This window comes from Apaloderma vittatum, unplaced genomic scaffold (genome assembly GCF_000703405.1).
Source record: "Apaloderma vittatum isolate BGI_N311 unplaced genomic scaffold, ASM70340v1 scaffold45384, whole genome shotgun sequence".
Taxonomy (NCBI): Eukaryota; Metazoa; Chordata; class Aves; order Trogoniformes; family Trogonidae; genus Apaloderma; species Apaloderma vittatum.
The window spans coordinates 9,399-31,644 of NW_009715228.1; the positions used below are offsets into that span (position 1 = coordinate 9,399).

The 22,246-nt window shown below is 38.2% G+C and overlaps 1 protein-coding gene across 1 annotated transcript in view; it reads right to left on the reverse strand.

Annotated features, from left to right (window-relative positions):
- Nucleotides 1-21,731, reverse strand: part of SWT1 (SWT1 RNA endoribonuclease homolog (S. cerevisiae)) — a 30,793-nt gene extending 9,062 nt beyond the window's left edge. The window contains exons 1-14 of the mRNA XM_009869016.1: nt 21,666-21,731; nt 17,717-17,775; nt 15,481-16,222; nt 14,092-14,181; nt 13,295-13,424; nt 13,056-13,157; nt 11,310-11,498; nt 10,695-10,788; nt 9,398-9,534; nt 8,406-8,557; nt 7,023-7,161; nt 5,806-5,951; nt 4,194-4,378; nt 3,148-3,276 (exon numbers count right to left, since the gene is read on the reverse strand). Of these exons, the coding sequence (XP_009867318.1) occupies nt 3,148-3,276; nt 4,194-4,378; nt 5,806-5,951; nt 7,023-7,161; nt 8,406-8,557; nt 9,398-9,534; nt 10,695-10,788; nt 11,310-11,498; nt 13,056-13,157; nt 13,295-13,424; nt 14,092-14,181; nt 15,481-16,222; nt 17,717-17,775; nt 21,666-21,731 (2,360 nt within the window). The remainder of the gene's footprint in view (nt 1-3,147; nt 3,277-4,193; nt 4,379-5,805; nt 5,952-7,022; nt 7,162-8,405; nt 8,558-9,397; nt 9,535-10,694; nt 10,789-11,309; nt 11,499-13,055; nt 13,158-13,294; nt 13,425-14,091; nt 14,182-15,480; nt 16,223-17,716; nt 17,776-21,665) is intronic.
- Nucleotides 21,732-22,246: the final 515 nt, after the last annotated feature.

Below are 22,246 nucleotides of genomic sequence, written 5' to 3' on the forward strand. Positions count from 1 at the left end.
AATCAATTCCGGCTGCCAAAAGGAGGTAGGTTATCCACAGTTGCTAACTGTACCTGTTATTGTCTTTATTTTACAGCTGAAGTACTGTAAAACGCTGATGGCATGCAGCATTTTGTATGATAAATACCGTCCCACGCCAACATTGTTAGAGGAAGAAGCAAAGAAAAATTAAGAATCGGTATAGTACAACAAAAGTTACAAAAATAGGGGAAGACACAAAAAAATGTTCATAAGAACCCTTCCACGAAACAGCTCTTTTTTTCTTGCCTTTTTAAGGACTAGAAGGTTAAACAGTAAACACTGGCATTTTATCACTAAAAGCTGTATTACCTCCAAATATTCAAGCTAGAATTTTTCCACTACTTTTTCTCAAGATGCCTCCTCTTCTGCAATCACACCATTAGATCTACTCTAACTCACTGTAAGTAATTTTTTCAAAAGTCAGGAAAAAGAAATAAGACTCTCCAGTTTTGGAAAGGCTGAACAACCTTGGAAAAACGCTTTTGAAAACTTCAGACTTTATGTTTTAACACCCTGTAATACACCTAAACCTACAACGACTCATAAACTCGGTTTCTGACTCTTCTGAAAACCTACTCAGAAGTCTCGAATCTGAAGACTAAACCATAAGAGTACAGGGAGACTTCTAGTCCCTCCGCATTTCTTGCTCCGTGACGCCCTCTACTGCAAATCTGCAGAACGAACTCAGAGCAGGCAAATTTCCAAATACAACCGTGCACGAAAAATTACTCCAGTCCAAGAATCATCCTGGATGCACAAATAGCGTATTTCAGTTTAATGGTGGAGAAGAGATTTTTCTAAAGTACAGAAGGCATTTTTAAAGCCATTTCATTAAAGTCACTGAGTGTCATGGTAATCATGTGGAACCAAAAATAGCCTTTCCATTCCAAATAAAGTCAAATGACATAATCCTGTTTATCTTTGCTCCAGATACTCTAATGGCCCTAATCAAGAGAGTCTACCATTTGTAAAAGAGCTTTCTCTGATGCCATGTTAGACCTCTGTATTTTTTACAGAGCTCTCCCATGAGGGAAAATACAGGAGGTAAGTAGCTTTCACTAAAAGAAATACGAACTATCTTTTGTTACTACATAAGTTTTAATGAAACACCTCTGTAACACACACATAACGACCTTGAAGCACCATATTCTCACTCAATCTCATCCAACACATATCATAAACAAACACAACAGCATTTCTTGCAAGAGCTTTAGGCCTAGAATGAAAAGAACCAAGTTTAGCAGCAACCTGCTTTATGAAAACGGTTCATTTAGAGACAAAAAAGTAATCAGCAATGAAAATAAATTGATAAGCACCAAGCAGCTCTGGGTCACATCCTCACCCATTTCCCTCTGTTTCTACTTTCATGATATTTATGCCATCTACCTTTGAAAGAAAGACAACCATTCTTTGAAAGGATTTAGCCCACTATCAGTGCACTCTACAGAAAAAAAATCAGACCTAGAACTTAGGCTGTAACACTACTGATGCAGGGATGGTCTTTCAGGTTCATTTTGGCTCCCAGGCTGTAATTTGTAATGTATCTGCCTTGTCTATCTAGTAATCTATCAGATACGATGCTAATGTGAACACACTACTTCACCTGAGTGCACCATGAAGCTTGTTTGGGACTTATAGAAACCACATTTTATGGCAACGCTTTAATTAAAGAAACATTCTTTTGACTGTTAATTAAAAAAAAATTTAAAAACAATGAAAACTCATTTAGGAGTGATGACAAATGAAGCAAATATTTGCATGATTCTACTGAAAAAAAACCCAACACCACAACTCTAGCAGTTACAGATGAAAAATAGTTCTAGTCCCAAGTGACAGAGCTCCAGACTTTTGAAGTGCCTCAAGTGGCCAGATCTCACACTTTAAGACTGGGATAACCATATGTCTGTACCTGGAAGGAACAGTTTTGACAACATTCGCGTAAGGACTGTGAGCCTTCAGAAAAACTTGTAATGAACAGCGCTAAGTACTGATAATGCAAGTTTAAAAGCTTCCTACTATGGCAGAATGACAGATGAAAATTAAATGCTTATTTAATAATCTCTAACAAAGCTAACACAGCTGTAACAGCTTCCAGGAAGAATGTAATATACCTCGATATTTACTTAAGAGGCAGACTGTTAATGTGCAAGGCAGGCCCAATTGTTCGGATGCAGCTAATTCACAGTTTTCTGCCCTATTTGCATCACTATTATGCATAAAAAAAAGCATGCCAAGTGGAGTCATTTCCCCAAATCCAACACCTCTGGCTACACACATTCACGGCCCAGAACATTTTAGGGTGCTCACAGCAGTTACAGCAACTTAACCACAATTACAAACCAGTTCCTAAGAACACTCCTTAAAGTCAACGGGAAACCAAGGAACTCCACACTCGTGACAGGGACAATTTAAAGCATTCTTCCACGGCTGCTCCTGCCCAAGAATAAAGCTCACTGCTACAAAGAAAGGACTAAGTCTAGATGATACACAGGAGAAACCTTATTTCTTCCAAAGCTTCATTTTTATTATTCTGCACTCTTAAAAAAGTGAGAAAGAAGGCAGAGGGAATATTATCTTTCCTAAATTGAGAGTCCAGCTCATTGATTGCCATTCTTACTGCTGCAATACAGGTTCAGACTCATGAAGAATACTCTAACATTGATAAGAGTGAAATCCCACAACTTTATGTCCTCCTCTGTATTGGAAATTCACCCTAATTCCAGTGGGTCTCGCATCTGAAAAAACAACGTTCTGAATTATTCAAAGTTCTTGCCGTCAGAGCTGATGCATTAATCATGTCATAGCTCTGGTTACACTCTGAGCAGAAGCGAGTGGCCCGTTATCAAAAACTAGAGAACAAACTCCAAGACATAAAAGAGAAAATTCACTACAAGGGGTGAAAATTCACTACAAGGGGTGCAAATGTCCACAACAGTTCCTTATTCTTTTGCCGCCAAGAAACGGTTCTAGGTAGCCTCGATACCGTTTTTTACTCGACAGCCTTTTTATTATTGAAAATCATCTAAGTATGCACAAATAATAAATTTTAATTTGGCATCAAAAGATTTCAGTGACTTTAGGTGACTGTTACTATCACCAGCTTTTCTGACAAGCTGAAATGCTTACCTACTGATGCCTTCTCGGACATCGTTCACAGCTGCCAACAGTTTCTGCAGGCCTAAAAAAGCTTCTTCAAATGAAGCCTTTGCAGTCACAGCTATGGTGCTGGAGTCCAACTTTTGGAAAATTTCAGTACTGATGTTAAAAAGAAACAGAGACATTGAAAAGCAGTTAATAAAAAGTCCTCAAAATTCGAAGCAACACAGTATCTACTGTATGCAGCTATTTTGACTATTAAAAAAATGATCCCCATGGGTACGAGGGCAAGTAGTATTTTCTTGAAGTGAGCAAGAAGAGTGTGAAATGATCTTTGATTTTAAAATTTTTATCCCCTTTTCCCAGCATGGTCCTTAACAGGTGAGCAGTTCAGTTCATTTTCGTTACAAAGCTCAGTTGCAGTATCTATTTCGATCCTACCACAAAATCCAGAAGTATGGCAACTCAATCATTTTTCAGGCACATTTTTAAAAAATAGTAAAAAAAAAGGTAAAACATCTAGATGGAGGGGGATTCATTTCCTGCAATTCTGAATTTATATGGGAAAGGAAATTCATCACTGGATTCTGCATTAGAATTTCAGAGTGAAGGATTTTGCTTAACAAGAAAATTTATCACATTTCAAATTGATTGAGTTTTTTTTAAAAAAGTAAACAATTTTGCATAAGCTAGTACAGCTCCACAGGATTTGGAAAGAAAAGAAGCACAAGAAAACTTAGAGCTTGAATGCCTCTTATTTATGGAGAAAGACGAGATTTCCATGGATGTCTCGCATTTGTGGCTCTCAGGTTTTCAAGGCCATTCTCTAAGGCAACTTACTTGAGCCACCATCCAGAAAAAGAGCAGCAGACTAGACAGATCACTGATGGCATCCACACAGCTACTGGCATGCTCCTAACTTTTTTGTGTGACAAGTTGTGAGATTTTTTTAATTGATTTTGATTAATTACTAATAGCTGCTTCTCTAAAATGGGGGAAAGCAATTTCTAAAGTGTGTTTGTTTGAAAATTATGTAAGGTTATGTTGAAGTTCTGAACTTCTTCAGCACATCATACCTGTACAAGTTTATTGTACTCCATACACCTTCAAGGACTGACCAGATTTCCTGGTGCCTGTTTTCTTGAGCCACATGAAAGCTTGAATGTAACTTTTCTTCAGTGTTTTGCTGAATCGGTGTCATTGCTTCCATTTTTTCACATACAGCATTTTCTGTTATATTCTGCTCGCTGTCTGACCTCACCTTATAAAACAGTTTAGCAAACAAATAATGAATGTATTTCATTCCTAGCATAACAAAAGCTGAACACTTCTAGATTATTTTTTTTAAGCAATGCTCAAAAACGTGAGGCAGAATTCTTCTAGTCATAAACACCTTTATTATGGTCTATCGCCAAGTCTTTTTCCTACATGTATGCATTGGTATTCCTACAGATAGAAAACTGAAGCAAAGGGAAACCCTTTGCCAAAGCTTCCTAGGCATGGTATAAAGCTGATGTAAACCAGAATCATACAATCACAGAATGCTTTGGCATGGAAGGGATCTTTAGCAGTCATCTATCTAACCTACCCCCTGCAGTGAGCTGGGACCTCTTTGACTAGATGAGGTTGCTCAGAGCCCCGTCCAACCTGCCCCTGAATGCTTCCAGGGCTGGGAAACCTTTTTCAGTGTTTCGCCACTCTCCTTGCAAAAAGAACTTCTTACTCCCTACGCCACAACTGGTGGCACATCTGCCTCTGCAACAGCACAAAGTATTCATCTACCCATTTGATAAACGAACTTGTCGGGCACCACCTAGTCTGTGTAAGGAGAGCTCTGTGTGAAGTCTGACGCCTTTCAGGACAAGGACAGGAGAAAACAGGTTTTCAGATGAAGCCGCCCTCTTATGGCAGCACCATGCATAGAGCTGGGGGCTAAGCAGCTGGCTACAGGGGACAATCGAGACTCATCAGATCATCCTTCCTCTCCATTCCCCTTCAGCTTTCTCCAAAACCAAAAAGATCTTTTTAGAGATATTCTTTCCCACATAAAGAAACATTTCAAGTCATCCATGCTTGTTATTCTGTTTCACATGCCATTATATACAGACCAGTAACCACAAAGCAAAACACTGAAATTTCTGCAACTCGTAGATAAGCTGGAAGTGAAGATGCACTTCTCAGAACTAAAAAGGTGTCGGGACACCTCCCAGTAACTATCAAAAAGCACAAGCAAGTCTTTTCCTCGTGTGTAGTGCCAGAGCTATCGAGATAAGGAAAGCTAAAATAACACACCAAGGAATAATAGTAGTGATGATCAATACCAGAAGTAGAAAAAACAATTTTAATTTCACTCTTTCAAGCTCTTTTCTGTCAGCTACAAATGCAACAGAAAACTCAGCCATATTTCCGGAAAGCAGCTAAATCATCTTCAGTAACCCTCCTGACACTAACAAATTTATATTAGGAAAATAGTCTACCAAGCCTATACATAAAGGCAGACATTTACTACATGAAAATAAAAGCTAAATCTGGGGTCTAAGAATTTTGAAAACACTCTAGCAATGACATTTCCTGAAAAAAATTGTTGAAAGTATGGGAATAATTTGGAAGTCTAAGCCAAGTTTGTAATGTGAACCTGCAGCAACTTCAAGAAGAGGTTAAGTGAAAAAATACTAAAACTCTTCTTACCTCAGTAAGTGTTTGGTAGAGCTTATTCACTTGAGCATATGCCTGGGGAAGCACACCATTATAGTCTGACCTTGAACTGAAAGCATGGAGTAACTTTTTGGATTCCTGGAGCAAGATACGTGCTGTTGAGGAGTCAACTAGTTCACCTGATATTTAGACATTAACATGGGAAATAGAGATTTTTTTTTTAAGAAAAAGCATTAGATATTAGGAAGTATCAATCTTAGGAGGCAAATTTAATACTCGAGTATCTTGATTAGCTGAAGCACATAAAAAGCCTTAAATTAGATAAAGCATTCTCAAGGAAAACATGCGTGAGGTTAAGACTGCTCCCTTCTTAATCAAGTCTTCAAAATTTATCCCATGATCCAAAAAAATGATCAACTGGCATATCTAAAATAGTTCTGTACAACAGCAATATCCCAGAAGAGGTATAAGAGGTATATATGTTAAAATCAAACTCCTGATGGCATCTTTAAATAACTGAAAGGGGGTTTTGTGGGCTTTTTAAGGTTGGCTTTTTTTTAAAACAAAGCTCCCTGGCTTCAACTACCACATTAAGTAGTCTCCTTCATAATTTATTTGGCACGTGCATTTGGCCACACATAACATGGTGGCAAAGGCGAGAGAAAGTTTATTTGCTTTTTAAAAATAGTTCAGAGACTTTGGTGACCATTAATATCTATATTCATTAAAATGTTTTTCCTGTGATTTTTGCAGGTACATAGAGATGTATGAAATAAATTTTCACATGCCTTATAGTGTCCATGTATAAAAAGTAGAAAAAAGATAGCAAAATACTGAATTATAAAAAAAAAAAAAAGAAAAAAGAAAATTGCAAGAAACACTTCAGAAATAATTTCCGTGCTTTTTGCAGGTGATACTTAGACCACCTGGGACAAGACCCTGGGGCAGGCTTTCTTTTTTCCTCTCCTTTAAAAAATGTAATTCAGAGCTCAAAAACTTCAGCTCAATTCTGGCTACAAAAACAGTCCTGGGATTTTCTCACCTATCTGGGGAATAAACTGCAGGTCAGTATAGAAGTAGATAATATTTGGATAATCTTAAGTTCAAAAAAAAGCATAAAGGATAGAACATGTTACTATTTAAACACAGAGTACATGTCTTTTCAAAGTACCTACTTCTGTAACTACTAAAACCAGAACAGTGAGGGTTTTCTTCAAAAGTCTACAATTAATGTTCTCAGAGATTCTTACCTGTGCAAAGGTGTTCAGAGAGACATTCAACTGTTGAAAGTAAACTCCTTCGCACAACGTAACCAAAAACAGCCATCCAGTGCTTTTTATAACACTTCAGCAAGTTTGCTAATGTCCACGGTGGCTTCAGATACAGTATCTGAAAGACAAAATGTTATAAATTCAAAGGCTGATTTTCATATAGACATATTCCTAGACATTTCACAACTGCTCTATTCTTCAGTAACGTTATGGTTTGTGCTGTCTGAAATAGAATTCCAATTATTCCTCAGATTGAACAAGTTTATCTATTAAAAAAGACTTCATTCAGGTTAAAACAGATGCTCACAAGGAAGTGTTCAGTGTACAGTAACAAACTTTCAACATTTTCATGATTTTGGTTCCTCCTTCCTCATAGTTCCAAATACTTCAGTTATCTCCTCAAGTGGTTTAATGTGCTACCTGTGTACAATACCTTGAACAACAGTAACTATGCTTTTGATTTTCTAGTATTGTTAAAAAGTAAAAATAAATAGTTTTCCTAGCTGCGAGGAAATATGCAAACATATGCATATTGCGATACAATTTACTACTACCAAGTGAAACTAGATTTCGGAAAGAAGTTAACAGGAATCAGTTAAGTTAATCACAAGTGCCATAAAGCGTAAGAGCTAATCAACAGTCACAACTGTCATCCCAGGCAATTGATCTTAATCTTTTTTTTTTGAAAGCCACAAAGGCTTATCTGCAATAAATTTAAACTTCTAACTAACTCTTACCAGCCATAAAACAGAATATAAACCAAAGCATGGATAATTTGAAAGTGCCTCATATGTGAGCATTTATTTTCTGTTAACAACACTTGAAAGACTGAGCGTTTGGAGGGTCTCGTTAACACCCTCATAATTCTGTATCTCCACTGTAACTGATTCAGCTAAGAACAATTTTATGCCCACAGTATGTAAAAACATCTGTTCTGATGAGGAAGAAGTGCCTGCAACAACAGTGCCTCAATATTACCTAAAATGTGATGGAACAATTTCTTGAGGGACATATTTACAATGCAATGATTTAACCATGCTAGGGAAGCTGAAATAGAAATTTAATGCAATATAAAGAGTTCTGTAAATTCACACGCAACAGCCAGCATCTCTGTTACCATATTATTAAAAACTGCACAGTCGTTACTGGTCAAACAGAATAACCTTTAATGAAATGAACGACTCTGAAATGAATAAATAAAGTGAAGAAGCAGAACTCAACACTAAACTGTTCACTGTCACATTAGTGAACTAGATGGCTTTGCTGTCTGGTATAGTACAGGTACTAATAGAATTAAAATACCAAAGACACTTAAACCTCTTTAATACTGGAAATAACAAGGAAGATGACATAAGAAATCACCTCCATCCATAGGTTTCCATATGCAATTTTCATTTCAGTCTCCAAAATGCAAGATAAAGCTTCTCCCAAGTTCTTTTCAAGGTCTAGAAGCATATTTGGGAATTGCGCCATAAGATCAGCATCACCTCCTTCTGTTGTGTCAAGTTCTGAATCTGTCAAACCAATGATAACGAAAGGTACTTATTGCAATTGTCTCTATATCTAATTTATGTTGACAATACACAAATAACTTGTCCCCATACAAAAAGACAGACTGCATTTTATTTTATGTTATAAGGCAGATGGGCCACGTCTAATTAGTTTTCAAGCATGTCTAGTTATACCCACTTCTACTGTGGGTATTTTGAATTATGAGCTACTAACCAAGATGATTCATTTCCCCAGAGCATTATTCATTTGCCATCTTACTCCACATTTCTCTTCTCCTTAAATAACATAGGTTATATACAGCCAGTGGGATTATCAGCAGGTATAAGACGATCACATCTGAATACTGCAAGCTGCATTTGTGTCTTTGGAAAAATAAACAAGCAACTCAAGAAGCAAGTTCTGCTGTTTGGGATGCAGGTAAAGGTATTAGCACCAAATGTAAATCTCACAATCTTAGCATACTGAATTTTACAACTAGTAAAAACAGAACCCAAACTGGCTCACAACTGGAAAAACATCTTTTAAACCCTAAAAATTTTAGGACACCTTTTAAATTACTATAAACACGGGAAATTCATGCTGTGTTTTTTCTGTAAAACAAAAATGTGTCATATTTGAATTTCCTAGAACTCTAAGAGACAGATTTTTTAGTAAAGGTCTCAAACTTTCAGAAACCCATTTACCTTCGAAAATAAAACATCTGGCCCCCCACAAAGGATTCCTAAGGATTCAAAGCATAGGAAAACTGAAGTTACAGTAGAAACTATTCTTCCTCTCCTACACTGATTATCGCATGCCTCAAAACCCAGCCACATGGTTTTGTGCACATTAAACAAACTTACCAGGCTTTGACTGTTGCAGCTCAGCACTGTTCCGGCACCTGTCAATGTTCAGATTCTCTAGAGCAGTAACCAAATCAGCTTTGCAGAATGCCTTGACTTCACTCACAATGGCTTTACTACATAAATTTTTATCATCCCTAGGAGAATCACAGAATCAAGAAGATAATCAATTGTAAGAATTGTAAGGAATAAAAACAATATGCTAATAAAAATGTCTCTGGTAAGCTTATATTGCGAGCTTCATTTCCTTCTCAAGCATTTAGAAGCAGTTCAAAAAAATTAACCCAGAAAATTAACTAGAGCATCTGTTCCAAAAAAAAATAGAAACATAATGAAAAATGCTTTTGGCTCCAGGTTTGCTTTAATCAAAAAACAGGTAGAAATATTACAGTAATGATGCCTAGCTGCTGTGGTCTTAGAGTGCAACCATGGCAATAATTCTAGGCCGGAAATACCTTATCTGATTGCTACAATAAATTCTCGGTTTTGACACACTTTTGAACAGTTCTGCTGGCCAACTCATTGTTCCAGACGCCACCCTGAGGTATACACTGGTGCAGCAGAACTGCCATAAAGCTGCAGTACAGAGCTGGATCCTAGTGCTTTCTCAAAAATTCCCAGAGCGTTCATTGATAAAGGATAAAGGGGGTTTCAGATGAAAATCACTTCTGAAGTCACCTCTTGTTCTTTATTCAGAGAAATCTAAAATCATTCTCAATAGCCCTATTGATACTGTGATTGAAACAGTAATTTCAGCAACAACTCAGTTCCATGTGTGTCAACTAACAAATGAACTGATGACAAGTGTCTTAACCCTGCTGACACTACGCAGGAAATTGTTCTGGAAAAGACCAAAGCAAGCTTCTTATGGACCCTGTAAAGGAACATTAGCACCTGAAAAACGAGCTTCATGTGGCCTGTATAAAATTGAGAATCAACAGTCAAAAGCCAGCTGTTATCCTCACAGGACAAGAGCAGAGGCAAATCTGTGTCCATCTTGCCTCTCCAGTAACATTTTTATGTGAAATTGGAACAGAGGCTGAAAAATCTATGCTTTAAAAAGTTTTAATATCCAATATTGAGTAAACTTAATTCTATTTCAGGCTTCAAGCACATGAAGGTGATGGTCTACAATCTTTGTGTTTTATTCTGTCCTTCTCCTCTAGCTTTTAAGAGGGGGACTGCTCTTCACAAATCTTCTTTCAGAAACAGCTCTTCATTTTAAGGCGTGATTGGAAAATAGTGTTGGCATGAGACTAACGCCTCATAAAAGACCTGAAACCACACAGGAACTCACGTGCAGAGTATGACAACAGCTTGAGGAAAGAGCTTCTGATACTGCAGACAACATTGTAAAACCCGATCATCGTTGTTCTCGTCATGCAGGCTATCTGCAAATGTATTTAAGACAGTGCTGACATATTAAGAAGTAACTCAACAGAAGAAATACTTCAGAGTAGCCAAGGTACGGCTTTTAAATTTAATACTCCTCCAAACAAGGACAGAGAAGTGTAATCTAAACACAAATCTGAGCTTTATGAATTCTTGGGTATGTTTCAGCATGTTAGATTTTCCAATGCCAGTCAAAAGCAAAAGCACACAACATACCCTTAGCTCACAGGTAACAGTAACTAGATGGATTTCCTTTAAGTAATCCTCCACTTACCAATGAATGTAGCTACAAGAGAGAAACAACTGATAAAACAATAATGAGCAAAACACTAATCTGAATAAGGCATTTGCATGCTGCAGCCTTGGATACACTCTGAAGGCTGCTGTAAGCCATTAGCTAATTTTAATTAGCAAACTCCAGAGCGAAGACTGTATTTACTCAAAGTGTAATGCTAAGGTTCACACTAGGTGAACTGCAGGGATTAAGTACCCAAAACCAAATTGACTGCACATATCTTACATATTTTTTGAGAAGCAAGCTGCATGGATTGCCCCCACAGTTTTGAATCTTGGTTTTTGAGGCACGTGTGGATGAACTGAACTGCTGGGACAGCTTTGTCCCAAACATGCTGCAACACTTTCCCCTTCTTCAAGTTGTCCAACTCTTGCAGAACAACCCAGGGAATTATTAAGGCAAGTCTGTCAATGCCTGGAAGACAAAAGAACCAACACACAACCAAAAAAAAGACATTGTGAAGAGCCACCGAAACTACTACAGATAATTTTTTGAATTCAAACATCACATTAATGTAAGTTCACACTTATCTTTTTTGCCAGTAGTGTTCATATTCTACATTCAAGAGTATCTAGCATTAAAAAATGAACAACGGAAAAAGGCAAAGTTCCCTCTTTCTGACCTAACCTCAGACCAGCACTACATTGGTTATATGTAAAAATGACAATATTAGGCAAACAGAAGAAAGACACAATTTTAATCAGCAGAATTCTTTGACAAGTGTGTAGAAATGTTATTACATAATATATTTGCAGCAATAATTATCTTGTCACGCACTTGCCGTATGATGTTAAAGCAAGGTGACAGCAGCTGAAGTAACAGGCTGAAAATACCTGAATGACTGCAACAGTCACAGTGCCAAAAAAATCACCAAATAAAAGGAGGAATGGTTTGTGCTAAGTGCCAGCCGATACTCCTAAGCCAGGAACAGGAAGTATGGATACTGGACCATGGTTTTATTTGCATGTAAGTATGGTATGAGCTTTAAAACTATTATATATCAAATATAGAGTAAGTAAAAAATTTAATGACAGTTCTGTCAGTCCGCCCACAACAAATACTTCAACTGTTTTCTTTCTCATTCACATTATAAGAACACAATTCTGAAAGATCACATCAAGATCTATCTGCTTTGTGACAAATAGGTCAGGAATTGGCAGCCTTCTGAATGGAATTCGTCTGGTGGAAACTGGGAGCTGCAGTAGTCTAAAAAAGGCATCTCGGTGTACATAATGCCACAGCATTCCTAATACGGGAAAGAGAAGAGTCTGATGCACTCTTGAAAATTACTCGGGGCCTTATTAAAGTTATTTTCCAGGTGGCTGGAATAAACAGATTCATTAGCTAAAAGCATCAAGGAATCCTAAGTATTCAGATAGATTCCAAGTATGCCTACCAACAGCTGACATGCACGATCCCAATCCTGCTAACATGAAATCATTGAAAGCTTCTAAACATATTAAAGCCCAAATCTGCAACGTGAATTCTTGCAAAATTGCTCACACATCTTGTGAATTCTGTGACCTTTACCAAGACAGAAATATAGCCCTGACTGACTACTTATTGGATTTTAAATGTTTTTAGACTCCAGAAAAAAAAAAAGTGTAAATGTGAGTAGAAAACATCATTACCACCAGTAATGGATTAAATGCTTCAAAGTATGTTCTTACACTAGGTAAGGCTTATTTACCTCTAAGAACTCAGGTATATTCTTGGGAACATCAGCCACAATTCTCTGTAGGTGTGTAGCTATAAGCATAGCAGGTTCTACCTTCAATAGCTCACCTTTCCTCAGGAGATAGCATTTTTGGGTTCTCAGAACCCGCCTCTCCAGTGGGAGCCACCTGCCTCTGTCTGCAATCTGCTGCCCTTCTAAGGAGCCCCAGTTTGTCTTTCCTTACATAGCCTGAAGTTGTTACAACATCCATTTTTTTCTTAAAACACCTTATTGACCACCATGTACTCACGTACCTGGTATATTTGCAGATTTCAGGGATCTGACAAAGTCAAGGTGACTAATCATTATATTTGTGTCAATCACCACTAGTATGTTCAAACCAGAAGTAAAAGCCTCTGGGGGGGGGGAAAAAAAGAGGAAAAAACAAAAACAGTTGTGAAAAAAATCAGTTTTGTACTCTCTGCTCAGATTATTAACTGACTGTAATAACTAGCTGCAAGTAGATACCAAGGAACACCAAATCATGACATACCAGCAGAAGTATTTAAATTCTGTTCAGGAAGATCTATTTCCATACTTGTAAGTTCTCCGTATGTTTGTACTGCAGATGGTGCCACCCTCTTCTGAACACGAGCAACATGCAAATCTTCAACTATTTGCATCTACAATGAAAAAACTTGCATGTTACAAAATCCATTTTAACTTACCATTCTGAATTGGTCCTGAAAAAGATACTTTCGCACTAACGCTGTTGTGTTAAAACTGACTGAAAATGAACCATGAAAAATTTTATGTTGGTACAGCAAATACAAAGCTATGAGAACCTTCTGCACATGCTCCACTGCAAGACGTCCACCAAATACGTCCAAAAATATGGCCTAGAAGCAAGATTTGTTTATGACCTTTCTACCTGGTACCCAAACACTTTGTTCCATTTCTTGCTACATAGACTGCAAATTTCCTGACAAGTATTTCCTTAAAAAAAAAAGCCTTTTTTTTCCAACTTGAAAGTTAGAGGAGGAAAAATGAGATAGCTAGAGGAGGAAAAATGAGATAGCTAGATAGATAGAGTATGTAAGCAATTACAAAGGCCCCCTACATCGTAGATAACCACAGAAAGGCAATCTTTCTATCTCAGAAAGTTTCTGATTAGCAGTACTTTAGCAAGTTTGTTTAGTATTTGAAAAAAATGCTTTGCATTTTTTGAAGCACACATCACAGGCCAACAATGTAAAATACTAGAAAAGGTTATGGAATTGTCCAGCTACGCAACCTCGATGTCCTCAGTTTTTAATACAACTTAAAAGTGTTAATTAAAGCAGTACTAACCTCTTGGTCTGTTTCTGGGCTCTGACTGTCTTGAGACTTTATGACCTTACTTCCTCGGTAGGAGTCAGATGTGCATGGAACCTCAACATTCTACAAAAAGATAGGAATGGAAATAGAATGCGTATCAGTCTTCTAGCAAATAGTGAATATTCCCAGGTAAATTGAAAAGGGAACAAACAGCATTACTTTCGACATCCATGAGGAAGCATCTACAGTATCATTTCAAAAGGGCTTAGAAGGTTGGCTTTCTTTTAAAACAAAAATCGTGCCTTACGCAGTAAGCTCATTTTTCCAGTCACTTGTGCATTTGTGACTACGTTTTTCTTGCTTCAAGACAGACATGAATTTAATGGAGTGAATTGAGCAACGGGTCACTAAGATGATAAAAGGACTGAGCTATGTCATACATGAGGCTGGAAGAGCTGGGAGCATTTGGCCTGGAGAAGAGAAGGGCGAGCCTTATCAATGTTTATAAGTACCTGATGGAAGGGTGTAAAGTAGGTGGCACCAGGACAAAAGGCAACAGGCACAAACTGAAACACAACAAATTCCACCCAAACATTCCGATCTCCATTTTCTTTTTCCAGTGGAGGTGCTTGAACAGGCTGCCCAGAGAGGTTGTGGAGTCTCCATCACTAGAGATATTCAAAATGTGACTGGACACAGTCCTGGGCAACCTGCTCTAGCTGCCCCTACTTGAGCAAAGGGGCTGACAAGATGATCTCCAGAGGTGCCTTCCAACCTTAACAATGCCATGATTCTGTATGGAATTACTGTCTTTGTGTACTCACAGAACAATCATACTACTGTAATGCGAACCAGTATCTCAAAAAATGCTAGGCATGTTAAATGAGAACAAAAATAAAAACTAGCCAGGCTCAAGACAAAGTCGGGGACGCAGAGTCAAAAGCAAGCTAGAACTCAGAAACAAACCAATCACAGACAAATGTGAAGTTCCGCGGGAAACCTAAGCATTTAATCCTGGCATCACTTTGTTAGCAATGAACAAGTTCTCATTGTTTCAGTTTGTTCATTCAAAAAAAATGATAGAACCATGGTAGCTCAAAAAACCCACCCTGTTGACTTATACCTAAACTGGAAGTATTTCACACCCCCCGCAGCAACGTAAAGCTATGGAAGCATATGTGAGACACAGTCCTAAATAAACGACTTTTCTTCTTCTAGTTTGTTTAACCATTTAGCAGAGAAGAGGAACATTTCAACACAGTTTACACCAGGATCAGAAAAATCCATCCAGTTAGCTACGTAATCCTGTATGAAATCTGTAAGACAGCCTGCATACATAAAAACTGCCTGCCTTATAAAAACTGTTCAGAAACTGGCCTGAAACATCTACTTGCATAAAACAAAGAATTGCGTTCTTTTTACCTGCTTAAAACATAATGCTGTGGCTTCAAAGTCCCTTGCTTCAGTCCCTGAATTGCCAGTAGCTTTCTTGAAATCAGCATCCCTTTTTTTCCGTTTATAGGAGTCCCACTGTTGTGCTGTTTCAGTTGAAGAGCGTGACGGTGCCTGTTTATTTGCATGCCGTTTTTTCTTAGAAAATTCCCTACATTTTTCTTCATCTTCTTCTTCCCAAGTCCTAGGTGATGTATTTGGCTTTATAGTGAAAGGCCTATCATCACATGCACTCCCTGCAGAGGTGTCAGGCGATTTTTTTGGAATCCTGACGTCCTCACTCTGTTTTTTTGATCCATCTGCCTTTCTACCTGTTATGTGAGATTCATACACAGATGACTTCAACTTTTCCAACATAGTTTTTTCTGCTTTTAACTTTAGTTTGCAAAGTTCAACTTTCTCCATCTTTTTCTTTCGTGCCTTGTCCCTCTGAAGCTCAAAGCTATGCCAGAGTCTTTTTCCCTCTGTCCCACCAAAACGACCTTCCCTGCTAGCAGTTACTACATCAGGAGTGCGTGTACTTTTCCCATGTTTAATTTCTTTGGCTTTAAACTGAATAACTATTTTCTTTTGCTTTTCAGTTTGGATTAACGCATTGTCTGTGGTTTTGCTTCTATTTGGAGATTTCTCTTGGGATCTCCCACCGGTGACATGAGGAATAGTAGAATGTTTGTCTTTCTTCTTCTCTTCCCCATCTTTCTCTGTTTTGAATCTATAGAAACATTATGAAAAAACCAATGTAATCTAGTTTAGTTAACCTAACAGAACAAAACAAACAAATAAAAATAGCCTGCACTTGATTTGGGCAGTTACAGCAAAGTATTAATCAGCATCAGTTTGGTATGTTCTTAAATATGAACTTACAGCAACATCTGTCCTTTAAAATAGTTTGATACATTGTTAACATTTACATTTTTCTTAGCCCTGCAGCTATTTTGGCTTACAAAATTGGCACAAAGCTTTTTCTCTATTCCTTATCTACTGGTCTGAGATGCCCTACAAAGCCTAGTTTCACCTTCTCACACTGGTAAGTTTTAACAATAGTTTGAAGATATATGAGGTGTGTCATCCTAAACCGTGAGTGGGGTGCTGTTCAGCTTGGTCACCTGGTGTCAAGACAGTACACAGATTTCAAACAGTGCACCACAAAAAGACCAGAGAACTTGGAAAAAGAATGACTGATGGGAATATAGCAAAATTCCACAGAAATCATGAACAGTATGAAAACTGAGTAAGAGCAGAGAATATACTCAGTGAAATTTACCATACACTAGGTTTAAAATCCTCAGAGAAAGTTTCTACCCTGCTCAGTAATAGTGTTGTCAAAAATGTTAGGGAGGTAAAGGCCATTTGACAGCCATACAGGCCAGGTGACTTCAATGTGCTGATTGGCATCCAGCTTCCAACTTCAGAGACCCCTAACTCGTTCTTAGAAGCTGGAAGGACATACAACAGGAAAAATCATTTCATATTTGTCCTGTTTCACATTTTCCTTCCTGGCTGCTGTCAGAGATGGGTACTGGTCAGAGTTTTGGCATGTACACATACAGCTAAAGCCCCTACGGCTTAGAACAGTTCAGTCTAAGAGAAACTGCAACAAGATTTTGCCATGTTTAAGAAATGATACAAAGCTTTTCCATCTCCAGATCCATGAGAACATTCTCACTTTATGTGAAGTAGTTTTCAAACAGTGTTTAGACTTGGTAGACTCAAGGTGAAGGACTTGCTTTCTTTGCCTTGGAATCAATTACTTCAAGCATCAGAAGAAACCCACAACTTCAGGAACAGATTAAAGGCACCAAGTTCACTGGAGAATTATCCTCCAGGCTTCACTGGAGATTTTATTTCTAATAAAACACAAGTAATAGGCAAAACAGAGCAACAAAGTAGTGCTCAAGACAAAAAAAGAAATTAATCTTTTTATGAAACCAGCATTGGAAGTATGTAATTCCTACTTTATATGAAGTGTAGTAACATACACTGGTGTTAAAAAAAAGAAATCTGGACCCTGTCCTCTCAAATATTTAAAACCACCCAGTTTAGATAGTATCCACTCATCAATGCAATGCTAACACTTCATCAGTTAAAATACCATATTTTATTGGTGGGTGAACAAGTCAAACACAATTCTTAAACTCAGTATTAAAAAAGTCTGTGGATGTTTTATTTTTAAGCACTTCCATTTAATGACACAGAGAGAATTTACCTCTGAAACTCTGTCTCTCCTTTCATAGTATGTTTGTAAGATCTTGTGTCTTCAGAGTTCTGAAAGAAGGAAAAAATCCAGAGGCTTAGAGGAAGCTGCATTTTAAAATAACCTTTGTAAGACGGAACAAGCTATTACTTCATACTAAACTCGCTATGATTTTGAGTAAGCTAACCTCGAAAAAGGCAGTCACATACCTTGCTATAATTTAGTATTTAGGTTTTATTATATTTAAGAACAACACAAGGGGAAAAAGTCCTGAGTTATAAATAAAGCTCCATTAATTAAACATATTTAGGATTCATGTTTCATATACCCCAGAAGTATAACAGTATGCAAAAATAGACAATTTTGTATATTTATAAAAATTCTTAGGGACACGAAAGTTACCTGAAGACTGCTTTCAGCTACCCCTTGGGTAAGGCCAAAGAGAAGATATTTCTGTGGGAGCTTTTTATGCAGAAGAGATGTGTTATTAATTCTCATCAGATTTACTCCCTAGGTGGAATAGTGTGAAACTGCAATCATGTAGGCTTCGTTAAGAGCAAATATAGTCCCCAAAGAAGGAACATGAACAGTCCTTGTTTAGGGAGCAGTTCTATCACTGCTTGGCTTATTTGTATTGCAAACTGCATCACACTGATATTGCAGAGTAACTGAAAAGCGACTTTGTTCAGGTCTTAACAGCAAGTGGTTCATTATTGCAACCACAAGAAAGAACACAGAGCAGCAAAATAACAGTTTCTGCTGACACGAACTCTGCCCAGCAAGGCAGTTAATTTTTATATACCTTTAGGTTATATGACTCAGTTTTCCCAAAACTACAGCAGGTTGTAGGAAATTGCAACAGTGATCATCAACACACGGATTATTTCAGACAAGGAAGTCCAGTCGGTACTCGTATTATAAAGGAGTACATCCAGACAGTACATCCTTTTACAAACAATTCACTTGGTGAATAATTGGGTCAAGCTGACTCGGTGAAGCCATCAGGTCACTGCTGCAGAGATCTTCCTAATTAGAGAGGCCTGCAAAGGCCTACAAGGCCTTAGTTATTCCACTTCCTCATTAGAAAGCACCTCATTAAAGAAAATAAAAAGGACTCCGCTGGTTTCTGTAACTCTAACAGTTAAGGGAAATCTTGAGAACTTCTGCCTGTGGTTGGCTCTGGAGTTCTAACAGCAGCAAAACCAATGAAATCATAATTTGAGAGGCTGTGAAAGGCTGCTCTCACTGCAAACCACATTGATGCAACTTGCTGCAGGAAGGCCTGTTCAACCCATATGATTATAATCAAAAAGGAATCAAAGTGTTTTATTGGTTTATTAACAACCAATTAACTGGTAAGCAGTGATTTACACACTCAGGTTCAATATTAGCAACACAACAGAAAAACTACAATAATAGGCAATTACAAAACAATGCCAGGTCAGATGACTTGGCACCAGTAAGTTTTAATCTTGCACACCTAGCAATGTGCTTTGGCATCCACAATCACACTGTTGAAGGTGTGGGGGCTCCAGTCGTGTGCACGGCAGCCGTAGCGCTTCCTACAGCCTGCTAGCACACACACTGCTGGGAAACACCCCCCCACGAGGTCACACTTGCACACCCAAGGTGTGGGATCTGACAGAATGCCACCCCCATGCTGTCACTCTGCCAGCTGGAGAATGTGGGCTGCTGACACTATCAAGCCCAGTTTGACTGCTGCTCTGTTACTGTTTTCTCTCTTTTCAATCCAGTGCCTTCTCTTCTCAAAATTCTCTTGGCAAATCCCTGGTTTTCACTGAATTTTGTCATCCCAACATTATTGGTTTGGGGTAAACGACCTCTCAGTCTGGTTGAGGTGTTCTGTTTATGACTCCCTAGCTATCATATCACCTTGGTGTTATTCAGGCCATGTTACCAAGAGGTAGCTGTGCCGACTCCTCCAGACAGCTCTGTGTAAAGCTGTTCTAATTACACTGCGACAAACGTCCTTTCACTCATACTTAAGGAATTATATGCCAAACTGCTAAAAGCCAACAGGAGTTAAGTTTTCTGTAACCTGTGGTCATGCTCACACCATGCAAAACCAGAAATAAAAGCCCCCGCACATTCATGCCTAAATACGACTCTACTTAAATGCCTTACTCTGACCTCTAAGAATTGGAGATACCTCTTATCCACACTGCAATCACTTGCTACTGTTCAGAGGTCTCCTTACCTTTTTGCTATTATTAGTTTGGGTTCTCACTGCTGCTTGCACTGGTCAATGTCTGCCTACAGCAGTATTTAACGCGGTCTCAGGCAGACTGAAGCCGTGCAGCAGTTAAAGCTCCGCACTCCTCAAAGTGGTACAGGCATTCACAATGGCAATACAGCTACAGTACGAGGTTTTAAGCCTTTCTTACTGTTTGTACTACGGAAGTTTAAAAAAAAAAAAAAAAAGCCCTCCCCTTAGGGTAAGTTGATGTTAAAAGACAACTTGAATAATGACAAGGAATTTGGGAGAAGAAAAGAAGTTACAAATATTTGGCTTTGAATAATATTTTCTATGTGAGCAAAAGGCTTCTAACATAAGGCCATAGTATCCCATCCTGTTTAAGATGAAGATTTTTTGATACATTTATGATCAAACAGTTAAAATCTCTCTGACTTCTCATATACATGTTGGTAACTAAAGGAAAGCTAGTTATGTGAATTATGTGCTTTGGCTAACATCGGTAGCTAACTCGCTTAGATTGCCCAAGTCTTCAGCCGCAAGCTGTGACCTAGAAGTTAATGGACTTCAGCTCAACGCCTTTCTCAGGCAGAAAAATAGCTGAAAGTAGTTTTGATGACTCCTACATTGTAATTGAGCTAGTGCAACAAGATCATACAAATAATGTTAACGAAGACTGCGTATTTCACGATATAAATCAGAGTGGCCATTATGATCAAAGTAATTGACAAAAGAGACCATTCTACCTGGAGTCAGCAGAAGACAGATGAGCTCCAGGTGCAGGTGGAACAAAAAGATTAGGAAACTGAGTAAGTAAAGTTACCTGCACCAAACCACCCATCATGGAAGAGGACAAGTAACCATTAAACAATGTGGCCAAACAAAAGGCACATACTTTTTGCATGAACAACCTATGTAAAAAAACTGTGAGGCTTTAAAAAGCACAGGGAAACAACCGAGGGGTCCCTCTCTGGAGGCACCCACCTGGAGCTGACCCTGCTGCTGTACCGTTCTGTTAAATTATTTATTTTTATCAGATTCGATGCCTGAGACTCTACTTTGGGAAACTCAGGATTCAGATTGCACTTCTTTACCAATACCTTACAAAATCCAAAGGGGAAGAAAAAATTCTAGCAAACTTAAGTGTGGATTTATTAAGTTACTGCTTTATTAGATATATATTACACTACTGGCAGGGAATAACTTCCCAGAAGGGGATACAAACAATAAAAAGGAATGAGAAGCTACATGCAAGTGTGACCAGAAAGGTTATCACTCCTGTAGTACTGCATTTTACAAGCAATTCAGGGAAAGCTGACAGCATACCAAGAATTTTGGTCATTGATTTATGTCTCAGTGGCTAAAAGGAAATATTTGAGTTGCTTGCTAAAACATTGCCAAGTACAATTCATGATTAATCAGGATATTAAAATATATGATCCAAGATAAAGAACAACGCAGTAAAACGGCAAGCAGTTTGGTAACAGTTTCAACAGTTTGTCAGCCAGGAAGATACAACAAAATTAAGAAATCCCTTATTTTCTCATACCCACACTGCTCATAGCCTCTGGAGAAAACCAAAGCTAGTCACCTGACCAATTCAACCATCTTTCCATTCTTCATGACCCCATCTTTAAATGTGTTTCATCCTTCTATCACAAGACTGCTAAACAATTCATACTCTTCTCTTGAATATGGAGGTTTTGATTATAACAATTTTAATAGTAATAATACAGCTGTTCCTACTTTGTTATCCTGGCCATCCAAACAGTCTTCCTTTCCCATTGATTTCTTCAGTTTCTTTTTAGACATCTTCAAATCCTAAGAAAAACAGCAATACCATTAATACTTATTTCAGAGTTTTATTTCCAGCTGATATACAAAATAAATTTTGACTGCATAGGCAACAAATAGTCTAATGCTCTTCTTTTCATGTTACATGACAGATTTCACCTGAGCTAATTATCTCACTACCAAGAGAACTTTACAGAGAGAAAGGATGGCAATGACTTTAATATCCGCTCCAGAGATGCATACTTGGTACCAGCAAACACTCCTGACTAATAGAGACAAACATCTTGTGAGGTTTAAGTCATAGGACCGTCAAGTTTCAAAGAAACTCCCACGACAGAACACTCGCCTTGTGGCTCCCCCCTTCCCCTGGGGTGGGGGCAATATCGTGACATCTCCCAACACTTACACCACCCTCTGCGCGAAGGTTTTAAGAGGGGCTGTGAAAAAGCCTCACCAGAAGCTCCCAGAACTCCAGAGATGAATTTCCAGAGCACAGGTCAATCCCCTCGAACCCCCGAGGCGGCTCAGCCGTG